This window comes from Strongylocentrotus purpuratus, unplaced genomic scaffold, assembly GCF_000002235.5.
Source record: "Strongylocentrotus purpuratus isolate Spur 01 unplaced genomic scaffold, Spur_5.0 spur5_scaffold_5, whole genome shotgun sequence".
In the NCBI taxonomy this organism is placed as follows: Eukaryota; Metazoa; Echinodermata; class Echinoidea; order Camarodonta; family Strongylocentrotidae; genus Strongylocentrotus; species Strongylocentrotus purpuratus.
Genome location: NW_022145611.1, coordinates 23,048,358 through 23,068,340, shown reverse-complemented (window position 1 = coordinate 23,068,340; position 19,983 = coordinate 23,048,358). Strand labels below are relative to the sequence as shown.

Here is a 19,983-nt window from a genome sequence, read left to right as displayed (position 1 = left end):
CTTTCTTTTCAAGACAGTTTCTATGATGACAGAGAAGGAAAAATAGAGTCTTCGAATCAGTTTAAGGACTACTAGGCCTAGACTATGTCCCATTTGCAGGCCAAAAAATGAAAAGGTTAAATTCCACCAGCATTTGTCATCATTTGATACTATTTTGGAACTTCCCTCAAAACGAAAGTGCTTGAAAATATCTTTTTGTAGGAAAATAACGACCGATAGTTGTCGAATCAACTTTAAGGATTGCAATCCTTTTAGTAAATAGTTTGATTTTCAGACACTTGCTCAGAACGGTGTACGTTTTGTGATGCGCAACGATTAATGAAAAGATTCAATCACTTTAATTTTGGCCATGGCATTAGAACTGGGTCATAGAATCTACTCATTGATGTAGACCCGTGCTCATGTACCCTTTTATGGCATAGACCTACTCATGATATAGGCCACGCAACTGTCCTTTCCAGCTCATTTTAAAGTTTGCATGTAAGTCAGTGACAAAATAAATCTTGTATGTATGTAGCCTGTTGGCCGGTTGTACAACGGCCAATATCGGCAGCATGCCTCTGCCTGTTCGCCTGGGCCGAGAAGCAACACGCAGCGGCGGCCGTGAAGCAGTGCTCGTTTTTTATTACAGTCCCATACGATATTAAATGGCGTTAGTAGGAATGCAAAATAATGTTTCACAAATTGAATGGTAGAAATCTTTGTATACGTACTCGTCTTGACATCTTCATCACTCTCAATATCTCCATCACTTCCAGAATCATATGACACTTTAACATGTGCCATTTTTCTTTTATTAACCATTAAAGCAGACATAGTTTTTCGCACGTGGATCAATTGAAATATAAACAACGTGGATTAAAGTTCGTTGACCTTTATATTTTGTAAATTTTGTTGAAAACTACACTCGGTCATAAATAAAAGAACGTACGAAACACATATCAACGGTTCAACATATTGATTTATTATGGGTTTATTTTTCTTTTATTCTATAAGTTAGACATCTCCTCCCCCCCCCAATTATACCCCCCTTTTAAAAACCCAGGCTCTCTCTCTCTCTCTCTCTCTCTCTCTCTCTCTCTCTCCCCCCTCCCGGCCCCTCTCTCTTTTCAATTTCCATGATCTCTTACCCCTCCTCATTCAGTCAAATGACCTCCGAACCTGTGCTTCTTACTGATTTGATTTAAACAAAAGTCTGTTATACCATTTTCAGAAGTTGTCATTAGCAAATGTAAATTTGGTGAAGTGTGTTTTCACATTTTACTACCGGTAAAAGTCACCATTTTTGTTATCTCTCTATACTATCTTCCGCACAAAACGGATCTTATGACTAAGGCCATGTAAAATTGATTACATGTTGATCGTCCGGATTTTTTGAAAAAGAGGAGGAGGGTGTACCATGTTATTTGATATTTGATATTTCAAAATGGCCGCTCAAAATGGCCGCTCGGTACATTTTCCCTGACAGTCGAGGCTATTTTTTTTCAAGATGGCCGCCGACAATTTTTTTTTTTTTAAATCAGAAATAGAGCCATTTTAGCAGTGTTTTTCATGTTTTTTTTCTTTCAAAAAAAAAAAAAAAATCAAAATAAATTTCAAAAAAAAAAAAAAAAAAAAAAAAAAAAAAAAAATAACAAATAACAAAAAATAGGAGGCGGCCCCCAAAAAGGAAGCGGGCGGGGACGATCAACATGAAATCAATTTTACATGGCCTAATCCAGTTTTATAGTTACAGGTGGAAAGATCGATTCCTTTTGTCGATGTCATTCAAAATAATTTAATAGGTATCCTAAAAAATATCCTCCTTGATACAACCCTCTACCTGTGAGTTGAAAAGGCCTGTTTGCTTGAGTGGATCCTTTCATTTGATGAGGCCGGTAAAGTGTTTCTAATTAACACACCATCTTTTCATAATGTTTGATACACCTGTTTTCTATCAGAAATGCAGACAAGGCGACCCTATCAAAGTATAAAAAGTAGGCCTACCCACCTCAGTCAAAATTATCTGAGATTCTGAAGGGGCCGGAGACTAAAAATTATTTGCAATTGATCCCAAATTGGCAGGGGCGATGTTGTCCCTCTGTATAGATCTGCTAACTAGTCCATGCTTATAGGTTGGACATTTGCATTATTATAATAAATACATTTGGCCTACATAATGTGAGTAAAATGATGTGCACAATATTGTGCCTATTGGTACGTCGATGTCGCAGAGTGAGTCCCGAATGTTAGGGTGCCGGTAGGAAAGGTATACGGAGGCACAGAGAGAAAGAGAGAGAGAGAGAGAGAGAGAGAGAGAGAGAGAGAGAGAGAGAGGAGGGGGGGGGGCACTTCAGAGGGCTGCTCCAACTCAATTCCAAAAACAGAAATAAAAAAAAAAAGGAACGCAGAAAGGAAGGGAAAAGGAGAGAAAGGAAGGAAGGAAGAGCAAAAGTAAGGCATCAGCTTTTGTTTACATATCTTCCGTGCCACTTTTTTCACAATCATATTGGTTTCATCAAGTATACCGTCAAACTATGTAAGGTTCGTTTTTATAGGGCCTTATGTTTTGTCTTTTGGGGTCTAACTTCTTTAGTCCATGCCCTTTATAGAACGTGCATTTTCATTACTACAGGAGGTCGTCTATTAACTGGCTGAATGTTTAGAAATATTGCAATATATTATATTCTTCCCGACTCAATCCCCTCAATTATGCTTTAATGTGCCCTGCACGCAGGGAGGGGGTGCTTGGTCATGGCCGCGATGTACTAGAGTCTAGAGAGATGGTCGTAGAGGGAGGGGGGGGGGGGGGGGGGGGGGGGGAGGTAATTGTCCTGAGTTTTCCTTTTCTTTTTCTTCTCGTTTAAATCCGGGATTTCATTTTTATTTCAATGAATTGTTTGATAAACATCTAGTTTGGTATTCTCTCACTCTATACATAATGCTAATCTGGCTCCGGGCAGAAGTTCACAATTCTCCTCTTCTTTTTCATTCATGTCTTTTAATCGTATACTATAGTGTATAGCATATATATCGTATAGTTACATGTAATATTATCTATAAAATAGCAATAAAAAAAATATTTAAAAATATTATCAATTAGGGAGAAATGAAAAAGAAAGAAGTTTGACGGGATCGAGAGAGAGATTGCAAAAAGCCTGAGGGAAAATCGCCTTGTAGTTTGATCTTGCATGAAACTTTTTAACATTCTAAATTCTTGCTTATATCTAAGCATTGACTGAAACTATATCCTTAAACAAAATAATTAACTTTTGCCCCCTCCCCTCCTCTCCTGTAAAATCTAGTCATTTTTTTCCTGATCATGGTACTGTGGCACCACTCCCCTTTTCGTGATGATCAACAAACAAAGACACATTTTGACTATTGTCAAGAAGGCATCTTTTATTTTTTTTGCACTTCCGTTGCAGTCGAAATGGTTTACAGTGGTTACGCGATCTTTGCCTTGGACGAAATATTTAAAAAATATCTGATTTAAATTGTTGTTATACGATGGTTTAAGTATTCCTCCATCATTTATACAATAAAGAATATCATTGGTATTATGAATGACTAGAAGGTAAGTTGAAATATTACGTATTTATTGGACGTTAATGTTGTTTTTGTAGTGGTCTTCGTGTCGAAGTTGAAAACGGTATTGACGGTGGGCGGTGCACGATCGTAGCAAGCTCCACTGGCGCGGTGCGCCTAGTGTTCTCCGATAGATCAAAGTCAGGATTCGCTCGCGATGTCGGAGTTGAACCAGAACAATTGTCTACTCTAGCTTGTGCATGTGCACTTAAGTTTACTTGTATTTTCAAAAAATAATAATTCTATAAATTTATGAAATCGACTTCATTTCCTTTATGCCATTCAAAAGAGGAAATCTTACTAAACTTTAATCTGTTAATTGTTGTGTCAATTATGAATTATTTTGTTGTTGCATGCAAAAACATGTGATCATCCAAAATCATCCAAAAACCAAAATGCACCAGTTTGGATCGCTACAATAAGCGTAAAATTTAAAGATTTGTCACATATGGGGATGTTTCTCATTTTGTATTTGTGCATGTAAAAACTTTGATGCTAACTAGACTAATCCTGGACTTGCACTGGGCAACGCGCTCATGATGTAGTCTTGTCTGGCCACGAAAAACTTTGCGCATTGAGCGCTGTACAGTGAGTTTACGCACTCCCATTGGCCAATCTGCTCGAGTGGTTTCAAATTTAAGTGAGAGAGGGCCTACTTACCTTAAGCTCAACTTAACTTCAATGGCAATGTCAATACGTAATATTACGTCACACCACAGAGATTTTGACATGTCAGTCTTTAAACAGGTAAAGCACTTCACACATGAAATAGAAAAATCAACAAACATTTCAGTTATTCTTGGTCACACACAAGTCACAAGTTATGTTTAGAGTCGATGGAGACCAGGATGCGTGTGCTTCATTCCGTCATATGCAAGTCATGTGTATAGTCAATGAAGTGACATTGAGGAAACCAACGTGTGTGACGGAATGAGGCATGCACTGTGGCGGTGCAAAAGCATACTAGCGACAAAATTTTGATATTAAGCAGTGACAGTAAGCCTTATGTTTGTATTATTTCACTGACATCTCTTTGACTATATTACTGTCTCTATTTTACGCTGTAAGTTTTAGTCAATCTCACTACGTCTTTCTACCTACCCTTTGGATCTCTCTTTGTAGAGGCCTACCTTTTAACTTACTCGTAGCCATGCTCTCTTAGGCCATTTAAAAAAGTTTGCATGTTTAGCGTCCCTGTCTGCTTCCTATTTGGGGCCGCCTCCTATTTTGTTTTTTTTTTTAAGAAAAAAACATGAAAAACTGCTAAAAATGGATCTATTTCTGATTTAAAAAAAAAAAAAAATGTCGGCGGCCATCTTGAAAAATAGCCCGACTGTGAGGGAAAATGTGCTGAGCGACCATTTTGAAAAAAAAAAAAAAGGGCCTCCTCCTTCCTATTTTTCAAAAAAACAGGAAGCTAAACATGTTTTTTTTTTATTTGGCCTTACTATTGCATGATTGTTATGGTCTGATATCATCAATCATAGAATGACATTGATAAATGTTATGCAATTGTAACCTTTTGCGTTTCAATTAAAAAAATTATCTAAGATTGGGTTGCTGCATTCCACTGTTTCATATTTCTCTTACCGTAAGTCATCCCTTTTGCAGAGTATCACCATTGATTAGCATTTATAAAATACATGAAATGTAGAGGATTCCATGAAAATTCAGTTTTCAGTCAGTCTTTAAAATATTTAGAAGGGACTTCTTAAAGGTAAAGACCAGTTTTGGAAACGCCCCCCTCTCAAAAAATGAAATGGAAGTTCTTACCAATCATGTGAAAGAATATGTTTTGACTAATATATATGATGATTAAAATTTTGCCGGGAAACCACCTACTAATTGATATATTTGGTAAATTAGATTATCTATTTGGACGTGATAGATAAAATGCATGTGTCGCGCACGTGTGCGTAGTCCCATATACATCTTTCTGTGTACAGTGCTTGTAACATTACGAAGACCGAGCCAAATTTCTTATCATTTTGATGATTCCAGAACCTTGCAGAAGTTGCAGTACACACCAATACTTATATGCTAGATGATCAACCTTTTCAGATTGATTCCACAACGTTTCTTTCACAATGCAATCGCATAACCATAACTGGTCTTTATCTTTAAAGTGTATTTTCTTGAACTTGCCATTTTCAAACAAACCATCCTATTTGATTGGCCTGCCGAGGGGATACAGTATTTTGACATGCTATTTTGCAGATCCGTTTATACAGTTTTTATACACCTAAGCAATACAAAATGTTTTATCAATGTTTATTGTTGTTTTCCTCATTTAATAGCTGACTGATCTTCCAAGATCATGGCCTCTGTAGGGTCAGGCCAAGGTGCCAGTCACTTTGAGAAGGGGCGCATCCATGCTCTACAAGAGGAACGCATTGCCATTCAAAAGAAGACTTTCACTAAATGGATCAACTCTCATTTGGCAAAGGTATGTACATCACGTGTATGTATGGGTGCGTTTATCGTGACTTGCCGCTCAGAATCAGCGTTTCTATATATCGAACCCCACTGCACGAACGTGATTTGTGGATGTCTCGTTTATCGTCTCTTCACGATTCAAAATAAAAAATTATGAAAGAAAACAAATTTGTGTGGTCATACCATATTTTCTATAGGGGTGTTGTAAAGCACAAGTGCTTCTTCTCCTCCTTGATGTTATTTCTTGTTCTTAGAAACATTACAACAGGCATGTAATATAGTATTAATGACTGCTTTGAGAGAAATAGTTGTTTTTATTCGCTCAAGGGAAGGTTAGAATTGTGCTATTGCCCGAGGCGTGCCGAGGGCAATAGCCCAATTGTAACCTTCCCGAGAGCGTATAAAAACAACTATTTCTCGAATATTAAAGCAGTCATTAATACTTTTATATGCCAAAAAAATTATGACACCACCTTGGCCTTTTTCTAGTTTATCTGCACGGTTGTTTTTTATGATTGTTTCTTTGAGAGTAGACTAGATCTAGATCAGTACTAGTCTAAGCAAGATATTTTTACAATTTTGGGGGTGGGCCGGCCCTGTGGGGAATATGGAGAAAAACCTGCGCTAGTGCGCTTTCATATGACACCTCACTTATTGAGTATCACCTTCAGGATCACAAGCAATATTAGTTTGAATCTCTGGTAATTAAAACATCGACCAATCTAGCATGATCGAATGTGCAATGGCCAATGGAAATGCATAGGGATGTGTGTAATCTCTACGGGAAGGATCTGCATCTGTCCGTGACGTACAAATCACTACAATCACCAGCATCTGGTTGTCGCGTACTAGAATCTAGATCTAGGGCTACTGAAAAAATTATGGAAGATTTCACGTACCCTTTTTGGAGTTCTTGCTGTCAGCATGTCTTGCATTTGATCCTCATCCAGAAGTCAAAATCTTGGGAGTGTTTCTAATTCAGCCATTTTGGCCTAGTACAGTCGGTCGTCTGCGCTGGCGCAGCTACTAGGGAGTCGGGCTAACTCGCCCCACGGGACATCTCGCCCCAGCGAGATATCCCGACATGATTTATCGATCGAGAGATACCAGTAGTCTGCTAATTAACGGCCAGGATGAAAGAATGTGAACAAATATCAGCCATATCGTCTAAAATGTACAATGAGCACAAACATATACACATTGGTATCTCTCGATCGATGAATCGTGTCGGGACATCTCGACCCAGTCTTTGATGCTGGGGCGAGATGTCCCGTGGGGCGAGTTAGCCCGGATTCGCTGCTAGTTGTATTACAAAATTGGTAAAATATAGCGACCAATTCTTCGCACACGTACGGTAGTCTCGATCGCTCAGACCATTTTTTAACATATGTAAACCTATGGGGTAACCGTGGAGACTGAACTATTTTCCCAATAACCATGGTTACTGGGATTTTTACGGAAATAGTTGAAGTTTATGAATGCAATTTCGACCAATCAGATGGCTGGATTTCTTAAGTGAGGTATATAATTATTGATATTATTATTATTTTGTTATTGCTGTTGCTGTGTACATGTTGCTGATGTACATGTAGATTTATTTGGAGTGTTGTGTATTCCTCACTGTTTTTAAATACATTGTAATACACCTAACCTGCCAGATAATATGATTTGTAAAATTTAAAAAAATTAAACATGTAAGTTATTTTTCACTAGTTTTACACCACTCTATCGTATTATCCCAGCCTTATTATTTTGGTTAATGTTAGGCATCAAATTTCTGGCTAGTTTTCTTCATAACATTTACCTCACTCTTTTTGGTCCCCCTCCTTGCAGGCAAACCTTCACATTCAGAATCTATTTGAGGACCTCCATGATGGTAAGGCTCTGATGCGTCTCCTTGAGGTCATCTCTGGTGAGTCGGTAGGACGACCCAACCATGGCAAGCTTAGAGTACAGAAGATGGAGAACATCAATAAGGCACTCAAGTTCCTCTCATCCAAGGTTAGTCAGGCCTGTCAACTTGATTCAGTGAAATTGAATTCGCTTTGACATTGGTAGAGATAACTAAAATATCACATTAATAAAACGATTGATACAAATCAACTGTAAGTCCTCCAATCAATCACAAGTTTGCAGTCTCCTATCTCTTATGAACAAAGTTGTGATTGATATCAACTCTTTACAAGACAGGCCAGGTCTTTCAATAAGGCCTAAAATAAAAACTTGTTGCATTGCCCTTTGGGTGCCAAAACATGGGTCAGTCGGTCGGAAAAGTTTTTTTTGTCGCCCTCTTTTGGCCGATATTTGTCAGTTTTCAATGTTTTTTAGTGCCTTCAAAAAATATAAAAGTGTTGTGAGCCTTTTCGTAGAAACAGCGACCGTCGCCCAAATCTCCTTGGTTTCTAGCTGGTGCAGTGCATGGTATAAACGGGCCTATAAACACGTACACGAGGCCGGGGTCTACCTATGTGCAAGTTTACGCTAGTAGGATTTTGAAACTAGGGCAAAACTTTGAAGATGAGTGAGAATTTGGAAAGAATTTTATTTTATTCATTCATATCTCATTTAAACAATCAAAATACATGTTTTTCTATTCATTAATAAAAAAAAATCTAAAAAATGGTAAAAAAATCTAAAAAATGGTAAAAAAAAAAAAAAAACTTTTTTAAAATGCCGACCATAGATTTTCAGATTTTTGGGTCTGTCGCAAAGGGCAATCCAACAAGTTTTTATTTTAGGCCTAATGTGTTGCTCTCATGAAGATGACCTGATTGTAGGTAAACATCACAATTTAGTTTTTTTTAAAGTTCTTAGACAATCACTCTATTTGCCTGATGATGGAGTAAAAGAAATATTATGTGAATATCCTAAAATGAGAGGGAGTGGGCTTGTGAGTTTTTTGTTTGCCCACTTTGTGGAGAGGATGCATCATCTCATATTCTACAATTACAGTATTGTTTTGCATAACCATAAAATACGTAGCAAAGAACTGTGCCATAATCATTTGCATTTATAATGTAAGAAACACAGTACATGTACATGTGCAGTTTGTATACTTTGTACACTTTGCAACAATAAATCCCGTACTCTTGTCTGTTAAATTGATAATGGAGTCCAGAGTACAGTTTTGGCTTACTTATCTGAGCTGCGCATAAAATAAAATTATGTGGCTCCATTTTACTACTTATTTTTAATGGTTGTTTTGTGGAATCGCAAATCCTCAAGAAAGGTTAAAGTATATATTCATTGATTTTAAAAACTAACTTAAATTCATTATTGCAAAGTTGAAACTTTGATTCGACAAGGTTATCAAAATTCAATGCTTGGAAACATTCAAAGTAATGATTATTATAAATTATAAACGCTTAAATACAGCCTCGTCATAGCACCTGAAGAGCTCTCCGAACGCTGCTGAGATGTGTGAGATCACAGTATGGACACGATTTGCACAAGCAGACGATGTCCCATGACATCTCACACATTTTCAGTGCCTGTGTTTTCATCTTCTCTTGAGTTCTTTCTCTTACTTCACTACCGTCAGGCTAAATGTATAATATATTGCCTCACTCTAAACCCTGCACATGTTTTTATTTTGATGACAAATGCAGCGATACAAAAATAAAGGAATCTGTCGCTTGTAAACAAAATAAGACGCCATTGAATATTCAGCTGCACACACCGCGGTATGTTTGGCGTTTCAAGAGGGAACAAATGCCGGCCTTAATATCATTCGGGGGGGTTTTTTCGATTTGAAAGTCTGGTTTCTTTGATTGTTAATTAACCCCTATCCTGTGCATTTACAAGCAAAAGATTTTAGTTATCGGAATCGGGTCATATCTCCTTTTGAATGGTGTGACATGCCATCACATTTGTATACACTAAACTCATTATAATTTGACATACTTGTGATTTTCTTTGAATTTCACCTTTAATGTTGTTGAAATTAAGTCAGTTTGTTAAATGTGTATTCAGTTGATAAAACTTGTTTAGGAATAAGTTTTTGTTTGTTTTTTTGCTTCTTGCAAAAAGATATTCTTGCAAACTGTGTACCTACATGTATATGCAAAAGCTAAATTTAGCAGATACAATACTTTCTTTACGGAAATATTTTATTTAAAAAAAGTCAAACTTTTTACACTGTACAATTTAAAGGTGTAAACAGAGAAAATTTGGTGCAATCAGGGAACAAGATATGTATGTGATGATAACATTCATATTAGGCCTATGATGTACACTTCATTTGTGTATAGTGTGTAGTCCCACCCTTGTCCCTGTGATTCTTTACTTTGGAGCATTTGTAAACATACTACAAAGCTTGTAAAATAGGAGTGATTTGCTATGCAAATATCAAGAGCAATTAACAGCAGCACGAAAAACAAAGAGAGAGCTTTGCAGTCACACTGCATTGGTGCAACTAACATTATTGATCTTAAGTCTCCAGAAACATGTGTTACTAGGTACACAAAGTTTGTTGACATAGTGGTCCTAAGGTGGAAATCTCAGGAGATATTGATTTTTTTAAACAGTTTAATTATTTCCTGTACTGCATATGGCTCATTAATCTCTTTTAACCCGATGAATACAGTTCCATCGAGGTATCATCTATGTTTACCATATGACCCCACATGGAGTTAATTGGCTCTAGCTGTTGTCATTGTTAAGATTCATACTTTAACAAATCTTTCTTTATGTTTGTTTTAGTAGGTAAGGGAGAGTTTTACATTAAGATTTTAATTTGGAATATAAATATGAGTTTTTGGTAAACCATTCAAGAAACCTTGTGTCTTATTATTTACATAATTTTTCTATTTTGATTCTAAATAAGATGAATATGCCATTATCTTTTGTTCATTCAAACTTTGCCATGCTTGAAGAATACACTTATTTCTGCCTTGAGATCGTTGATAATACACACTTTAGTTTTTGAAAAGATTTTAACTATGGATATACATGTATGTCTCTACATATATGCTACACGAAATGATCATTGTTGCTTTTTAGTATTTTTGTACATACATATACATGTATATATACATAAATACATACCGGTATATATATATATATATATGGGAGCCTATTCATATACAAGCTACCGGTATGCTTATTATTTAGGCTCCTCACATTTTACATTGTTTTACTTTGCCTGTTATATCTACATATTTCGAAATTTTTGTACTTATTTTACGTACATTATACTTGGATTTGAAATCTTTAATATTTTTTTTCTTGTGTGAAATCTACTCTTACATGTATACAATATTTGCTTGTATATAAAAAAAAAAGAAGGAAAAAATATAAACTGTTTTCTTATGCAAAATGTGGAATAAATAAACTTCAGTATACAATGTCAACATGTCTGTTTTCATCCATTGATTTAATTGTCACTTGTGTTTTTGCAGAAAGTACGTCTTGAAAGTATTGGTGCTGAGGACATTGCTGATGGCAACACTCGTCTCATACTAGGGTTGATCTGGACTGTTATTCTTAGATTTCAGATTCAAGATATCCAGGTTGAAGTGAGTATTATATTTACACCAAATAGAGATGATCAGTAATATTTATGCACGTTTTTACAATGTTGGAAGAAAATCTTGAAATTCAACTTATTTATTAAACATTTTGAGGTAATTTTAAAGTTTTCTTTTGGATATGAAGAAAATGGATTCCAATCAGAGTGTTGTGGAATATATCATGCATATCAAAATTAAATTTAAAAACCAAAAGGTGTAAAGAAATGCTTCTCTACTTGTGTATTTATGTGTCTGTTGAAATAACACATGTAACCTAATATTCCACAAAATGAAGTCCAATTATGGATCAGAAAATGAAGGGGGAAAAAAGAGAGAGAGAGAGAAGAGAAAGGGGGGGGGGGGTGAAAGCTCATATGTACTCTTTGTGTTGACAAGACGTATTTCATACATGTTCATAATTTTTGTTTTGCCAACATTCAGAGCGAATATGTAATCGTAAAGAAGTAAAGACACTAAGGATTCATCACAACATTTATTTTTTCTGGATGTTGTAACTTGTAATGAAAACACTATTCTTTTAATTTTGTATGCATATTAATTTCCCCTTATGCATGTATTTCTTTTCTTCTTTAAAAAAAAAAAAACTTAACTATTTTAGGATGATGGCTCAACAGAAACCAAATCAGCCAAGGAAGCTTTGTTGCTGTGGTGTCAGAGAAAGACAGCTGGGTAAATATTGTACCAATATCTAATAACTCTCTGAGCTTGAAGAAAATCACAATTAATTATGAAAAATATTTTGTTTCCATGTAAATTATCAATGCAAATTGCTTTAAAAATTTGAAGAAATGTGAGATGTAAAATTTCAAGTTTAATTGTTAACAATTGGAACAGTGGATTAGGAGGGGGAATGTTATGACAGTTTTGAAATGTGTTCCAATCAATGCTATATCTTTTATGAGAATTTCCCTGTTACTACTTAAGTACTATCACTTTCAATCGTTTAGGTATCCTGGTGTGGATGTTCGTAACTTCACCAGCAGCTGGCGATCTGGTTTGGCATTCAATGCACTTATTCATGCTCACAGGTAAGAATGAATGGATATATTATACTCAATTAATCACATAAAGATGTAAACAAATCAGTAGATAGTCAAATATTCAGATTGTGCAAAAAAACATGTCTATTAAAGTTGTAACTAACAAATGCTGTTACTGCTCAATTTTGTTTACAGAATAGTTTAACATTTCATCTGAATTTACATATGTAAAGATTTCAGTGTAATTGATATTATTACCAAAATTTTCCCTTGTTAAGAATTTTCAATTTTTTAAGTAACTCATGAACAGAAAATAAGTATAGAGTGGAATTATTGGATAGTATTATTATTGATATATAGAAATGGGGATTGGTAGTAATGTAACCTAATGTTAAGTCAATCATTTCTGTTTTTCATTTATTTGTATTTGTAGACCTGAGCTGTTGAACTTTGAGGTGTTGAAGCATCAGAGCAATATAGGTAATCTCAACAATGCTTTCAAGGTGGCTCATGAGAAGCTGGGTATAGCCAGGCTACTTGATGCTGAAGGTAATTATTCTTAGCCAGTACTGTAGGGTGAACTTACTTTTTATGCAGTTTATAGGCACAAAAGAAACAATATTGCAGAAGTACTCAATTAACATGTGAGTTGAGTATAGACAGGACTCTCTCCATGTACTCAAGGGGGAAAATGGCTGTGTTAGATGGAAAATGTTTTTGACTCACATTATATAAGGCGTATAGAGGCTATACCCCAGTCGTAAAAAAATAGGAAAAAAATAGGGGAAAAATAGGGGAAAAATAGTCCAGAAAATATATTTTTTTTCTATTTTTTCCCTATTTTTTTTAAAGGAAAAAATAGGGAAAAAATAGTTTTGGAAATAGGAAAAAAATATAGGTTTGAAACAATTTTTTCTATTTTTTTCCTATTTTTTTCCTATTTTTCAGACCTGAAAATAGGAAAAAAATAGGGAAAAAATAGTGTAGAAAATGGTGAAGAAAATAGTAAAAAAATAGTGATAACTAGGTGCTAGTGGACAGTGAAAAATAGTGAGGAAATAGGAAAAAAAATAGTGAGGAAAATTGGAAAAAAATAGTAAGGAAATAGGAAAAAAATAGTAAGAAAATAGGAAAAAAATAGTAAGAAAATAGGGAAAATAGTAAGAAAATAGGAAAAAAATAGTAAGAAAATAGGAAAAAAATAGTAAGAAAATAGGGGAAAATAGTAAGAAAATAGGAAAAAAATAGTAAGGAAATAGGAAAACAAATAGTAAGAAAATAGGAAAAAAATAGTAAGAAAATAGGGAAAATAATAAGAAAATAGGAAAAAAATAGTAAGGAAATATGAAAAAAATAGTAAATAAGTGAGGAAATCAGAAAAAAAATAGTCAGGAAATAGGGGGGGGGGATCACTCATCCTTTACTTTCATGGATTTCTCAAGCACTACCATCTCACACATCCAGTCAACGACTCTGTACATTCAATTAAATCATACAGTGCAAACTTGATATAAAGAGATCAGTTATACCTGAAATGACAAGGTAATTTAACAGCTTTTGGGGGTTAAGATTTCTTGGTTGCACATGACCTCATTGTCAAAAGTTTCCACTGTAGAATAGTCACCCTACTCCTACAGCTCTTTTCTCTGCATCGATGCACCTACTCAGTTTGCCAAATTCACTTCATCCTTTCAGTCCAATCCATTCAGTAGAACATTTAAAATAGTCAATGGGTATATGGAAAATGTTATACAGTCCACTCCTATTATAACGAACATGGATACACCAAGATTTTATTATCAGGCAATTCTCATCAGTCCCAATTTTAAACAAACCAATGTGTTCAGTAACTTGAGTATAACATGATTTCATTTTAACAAGGAAATTGGCTTGGTTCCAAGCACCTCGTTATAATGGCAGTGGACTGTAACAAACAAAAATAATAAAAGGGAATGTGTCAAATAAAATACATGTACTTTATTTTCGAGAGGTAAACACAATGACATGAGTTTAGTATAGTATGTGTGTTCATATAAGCAAATAAATAAAAGAACTTAACTGATATTTACAATCTTTGGTTAAGTACTGTAGTGTACATGTTGTAGTAATAGAGTTGTTCATGGTTTGCTATGATTATACTCTAAAAAAAAAACAAGACAAATGCGACTGCGTCTCCTATATGCCTCCGCCTTAAAAAAATATCATCCACCTAGAATGTAGCTTTCTATTTTTGTTCAAATAAAGTATTCAGGTGAGTTTCAGGACTATTACTGAGCCGATGTGGATATGCCAGGCGATCACAAGCTCTCTCCCTCACTAGTAACCAAATAAAGCAGTATTCTGGACATGAGAGTGTTGTTTTCTGTCTCTTTTATTACAATTTAATTGCAAAGTGCTCTTAATAATGTAATCACATTTTCAAACCTCAAGAAAATCATGACAAATAATTTTTTTTTTCTCGTTATTTACAAAGATAACAAAATAAAATAAATCATAAAACAGATTTTTCAACAATGCATGCATGCTCTATAGTACAGTTGACATGTTACATAATTTTCTCAATCTCAATTGAACTGTCAAAATCTTAATACAATCATCATAATCTAGAAACACTTACTACAAAATCAATGACATGTCATGTCATTGAGATATATATAAACAAGAAAATGACAGACTTACATGCTACTATTTTCAAATAGTTTTACAAAGTATAGGCCTACCATCATTACCATGTATCATAAGTAATGGTCTTATGGTCCTTTATCTTCACAATATGCAGGCACTCATTGTGTACACATACATGTTGTACTTGCCTATGAATCTCAATGATTAGACATAATAATTACATAATAAAATGGAAACAAATACTAATGTAAAGGATACAGATGTTGGTCATGCTGTTCACAGGCATCGAATGGTGGTTGTACTTTACATGTACATTGTAGCTTGATTAGTTTCAATGGATCTGTAAAGATATAAATGAAATGTGAGTTAGGGGTTAGAATAATCATGCATTGGTACATTTATGAACATGCAATTAATACTTAGTACAAGTATTTATGTATTTCATAATGAAAAATTCAAAGGCACAGAACATGTGTGTACAAAAGTATGATAGCAAAAAAGATGCCAGGCTGACGACGAACGGATGGTGAAACAACGGAGTCATCAAAGAGCTGTCAAGGTGCATGAAATGTAAACCACTCAGGTAGGCAATTAATTAGAGTTATTTTATTCTTAGATATATTGGGTGAACATACATAAAATAAAACATAAAACACAGAAAAGAAAATAGTAAAGGAACAATTTGTTGAAGAAAAAAATAAAAAGGAAAGAGAAAAATAATGTAGATCTAGGTAGAAATTGTGCCACCTGCAAATTATTGTTCTAGCATAATGATGAGGTAAACTACTCTAATATTTTGATGTCAGATCTTAACAAACATGAAATAAATAAACCCCAAAAAATTATCAACAATAGATTTAGATTTCTACTTAGTAAGGACATACCTCGCAGACACATGCACTCTCGGACTTGGAAGACTTGCTCTTCTTCTTGCGTGGTGCTTTAGCAGGTTGTGTTTTCTGATTCCTAGAAAAATAATTTGAGATACAATTTAGCCTAAAACCACATCAAAATATTATATCATGCAAGGCAATATAATTGACAGACGTAGTAATGGTACAAAATCTGAAATTTCTACGTGGATTTATTGTAATCACGTTTGTTTACATTCACTCATTCACTAACAGACACTACACTGCACATGGAGATTCACTAGGCCTACGTACACTTCACTCAGAAGTTTTGTAGTATAAGTTACAACCTCAACACGTCATGGGAATATTGATACGTAAAATAACATTCTATAGGCCTACTATGTCTATGAAGTAGCATTATATTCAACAACAGACACAATAAAAATATATATATCATAATATAATTAAGTTTCAGAAATAAACGTACCTTTTCAGCTGTTTTCTGGGGCCAGTTCCGCTCGTCGATGTTCCGTCATTCGACAACAAACTCATTTCTCTACGAGTGGGACTAGTAATATTTTGAACATTTGTCGGGCTCATTTTCTTGGGAAGAATCACTAAAATGGGATAAGGAGGCATCGGAGTATGAGGAGTCACTATCTCTTGATGAAATTTCATCGCTAGAATAATTGCTGGAAGACATTTTGGTGTGATTTGGAGACGTTTGATGAAGGAAAATCAGCAAAAGTCCGATGCGCACAGTAAGTGGGGAAAAAAAATAACGGGTAATTTTCAAATTACGTACTTGCGTACTGTCCTCTACGTTGAAACTTTGCACACACATAGAACGGGAATATCTCGATCGAATGCTTTTTTTTTCTATTAATAAAGGAGATTTTTTTTGGTTGAAATTTCTATGTGTACATTTTCTTTTTACACATGGTTTATGTATGGTTATCTTTGAGTGCACTAGTCACTACTATAGTTTGTAAATAAAATCAAGAATATTAATAAAGGAACAAAATTGAAATTTCGTACATTTTCTTTTTACACATTGTTTATTTATGGTCATCTTTGAGCTCACTATTCAATATGTGACCCCACAGCTAAAAACCACCAACAAGTCGCGAAATGAACAACAGAGATAATGGCAGGAGAAGCGGGCTTTTTTAATCGGATGCCAGTCATAAACAATGAAAATATGCAAGTTTAGAAAATAGACAAAAAATAGTTTACAAATTTGTATCATGTCATAAAAAATTTAAGTGCAAAAAAAAGGAAGAAAATAGTACTCGCAAATAGGTAAAAAGAAGTCTGAAAAAGATAAAGGTGAAAAAATAGGCAAAAAATTGTCTGAAAAAAATTAAGGTGAAAAAATAGGGAAAAAATAGTCTGAAAAAGATTAAGATGAAAAAATAGGGAAAAAATAGTCCTATTTTTTCATATTTTTTTGGAGAAAATAGGCAAAAAATAGTCTGAAAAAGATGAAGGTGAAAAAATAGGGAAAAAATAGTTTGGTACTCGAGAATAGGAAAAAATAGAACTATTTTTTTCCTGTTTTCTTATAGGAAATAGGAAAAAAATAGTCTGAAAAAAATATAGGTGAAAAAAATAGGGAAAAAATAGTTTGTACTTGAAAATAGGAAAAAAATAGGACTATTTTTTTCCTGTTTTTTTATAGGAAATAGGAAAAAAAATATAGGTGAAAAAAATAGGGAAAAAATAGTTTGTACTTGAAAATAGGGAAAAAATAGCTCTATTTTTTTCCTATTTTCTTGAAGGAAATAGGGAAAAAATAGTCTGCATTTCCAGAAAATAGGGAAAAAATAGGAAAAAAATAGGGAAAAAATATATTTTCGCAACACACAAAACTACTAGGGTATGCAAAGTTGTGATCCAACAAATAATTATCTTAACAATATTACAAACATAACATTACAATAATAATATTACAATTCTGTTATAATACTAATATAGTAATGTAACATTGTTATTATTATTATTATTACATTATATAAGGCTGAGAGGCAATGAAAATATGTGATCTAGCAAGTGCTACAGGGTATTTCATCAAAGATTTAGGATTAAGGTTTGGGTAATGTCTGTGTTTTTGTTAGTGTTTTATCAAGGGTTGAAGTGATCGAGGACAGAAGTAGAATTGTCATAGGAACAATCATGAAAAGGTTTCCAAGTGTAAAAGTCTGTTTCTTTTCTCTAAAATAGATTTGGATGTTGAACGACCTGATGATAAGTCGGTGATGACATATGTTGCTGCCTACTATCACTACTTTGCTAAGATGAAGACGGAGAAGACAGGTGGCAAAAGAATAGCAAAGGTATGAATGTATTTAGTTACAACAGGCTCATAATTTGAAATTGAAAAATATATAGATATCATGTTTTGGAACATGTTTGAGAAGTGTGAGGAGTGAATGTAGAATTAAATGTTATCATGGATTGGAAAAATGTGTATCTGCAAACATAGATTGATATTTGATATCTTGAATTTGATTCCTTATATATCAGAGCAACATGCATGTTGAAAGGGTATATTTCTAATTTTCCGTCTGATTTCTAGATCATCAGTCAAATCAAGGACATAGACACCCTCCAGGATGAGTATGAGAGACTTGTGACTGATCTGTTGGAATGGATTACTAGTACCACCAGGAAGATGAATGATAGAGATCTTCCCAACCTCCTAGCCGGTATCCAGGAGGAGATGGCCAGATTCAAGACGTACAGGATGACGGAGAAACCTCCCAAGTAAGTGAGCTTTAGGGTGTCCTTTCACTAATGTGGCTCGAGAAGCATGATATTGCATGGCCCCATTCATTTGGTGATAAGTATTGCTGAAGGAACTTGTATCAATTCTAGAAAAAAACTAAGTACCATCTAACATATGGTTCTATGTCTTATTAGACCTGGGGGCGTTTCACAAAGATCCTAAGTAGAACTTAACTCTAAGTTGGACTTAAAAATTATGGAGAGCCTTGTGTAGCCTTAAAATGAAATATATCCCAACGCAGAAATTTAAGTATTTTAGACTTTTCATAAATTCCACATCAAGAACATGAAATCTACTTGATATAAAATATGAATGAATTAAATCAAATCAACATTTTATGCCTTTAAAATAAAATATTTTCAAAGATGCTAACGGCTTTCCATAATTGTAAAGTCCAACTTAGAGATAAGTTAATCTTAGGATCTTTGTGAAACACCCCCAGGGTCCTGTATTATAAATAGTTTCAATTGATTAAAACCATCATCGACATCACGATCAACATTACCTCATCACCACCATCATTTTCGCAACCACTACCTACCTCCACAATCACCATAGACACTTCTCATCATTTTTATCCTTCTGAATTTCACAGGTATGCAGAGAGGGGGAACATAGAAGCCACATTGTTCAGTATCCAGACCAAGATCAGGGCGTGCAGACGGAAGATGTACGTGCCAGCTGAAGGCAAACTCATCAACGACATTGAGAAGAAATGGGCCCTCTTGGAAGAAGCAGAGCACAAGAGGAAGACTGCACTACGAGAGGAGCTAGCTCGGCAAGAAAAACTGGAGAGACTGGCTGAGAAGTTTGAGAGAAAGGTAGGGTCAAACCTTGAATCCTCTGATGCAGGTACACTTGCTTGTTTACAAAATTAATTACACAAGGAAAGTTAACTTACTCTTCTTGACCATAGATTGTGTGTACATTTTTAATAGAATCTTGGGTTCATGGGTACTCATTGGATGGTTTGGATTTAGGAAACTAGTTTCTTAAGCACTTGGTATGTAGATACTTATCCCTTTTACAGATTCTCTGCGCCACTTAACTACCATTCCATACTTGTTATTTCTGCACTTGGTGCAACTTTACCAAGTCTTCATGATGACTTTGTTTATTGTGTTAATGACAAAGAATAGTAGCAGTAGTAGAAGTAATGGATTTTATTGGACTTGTTTAGCACAAGGTCCATGAATGAAAGT

At 34.7% G+C, this 19,983-nt stretch overlaps 1 protein-coding gene and 1 long non-coding RNA gene across 2 annotated transcripts in view; one reads left to right on the top strand and one right to left on the bottom strand.

Annotated features, from left to right (window-relative positions):
* The first annotated feature begins 3,412 nt into the window (after positions 1 to 3,412).
* The window catches only part of LOC592871 (spectrin beta chain, non-erythrocytic 5), a 64,243-nt gene continuing 47,672 nt past the window's right edge, over positions 3,413 to 19,983 (top strand). The window contains exons 1-10 of the mRNA XM_030999134.1: positions 3,413 to 3,556; positions 5,865 to 6,013; positions 7,837 to 8,004; positions 11,403 to 11,519; positions 12,133 to 12,203; positions 12,482 to 12,562; positions 12,948 to 13,063; positions 18,217 to 18,329; positions 18,572 to 18,759; positions 19,377 to 19,602. Coding sequence (XP_030854994.1) covers positions 5,885 to 6,013; positions 7,837 to 8,004; positions 11,403 to 11,519; positions 12,133 to 12,203; positions 12,482 to 12,562; positions 12,948 to 13,063; positions 18,217 to 18,329; positions 18,572 to 18,759; positions 19,377 to 19,602 — 1,209 coding nt within the window. The 5' untranslated portion in view covers positions 3,413 to 3,556; positions 5,865 to 5,884. The remainder of the gene's footprint in view (positions 3,557 to 5,864; positions 6,014 to 7,836; positions 8,005 to 11,402; positions 11,520 to 12,132; positions 12,204 to 12,481; positions 12,563 to 12,947; positions 13,064 to 18,216; positions 18,330 to 18,571; positions 18,760 to 19,376; positions 19,603 to 19,983) is intronic.
* On the bottom strand, positions 14,235 to 17,093 carry LOC115929574. The gene is made up of 3 exons (XR_004066556.1): positions 16,481 to 17,093; positions 16,024 to 16,105; positions 14,235 to 15,479 (listed from the first exon to the last, which is right to left on the bottom strand). It is a non-coding gene; the product is annotated as an uncharacterized LOC115929574 (long non-coding RNA).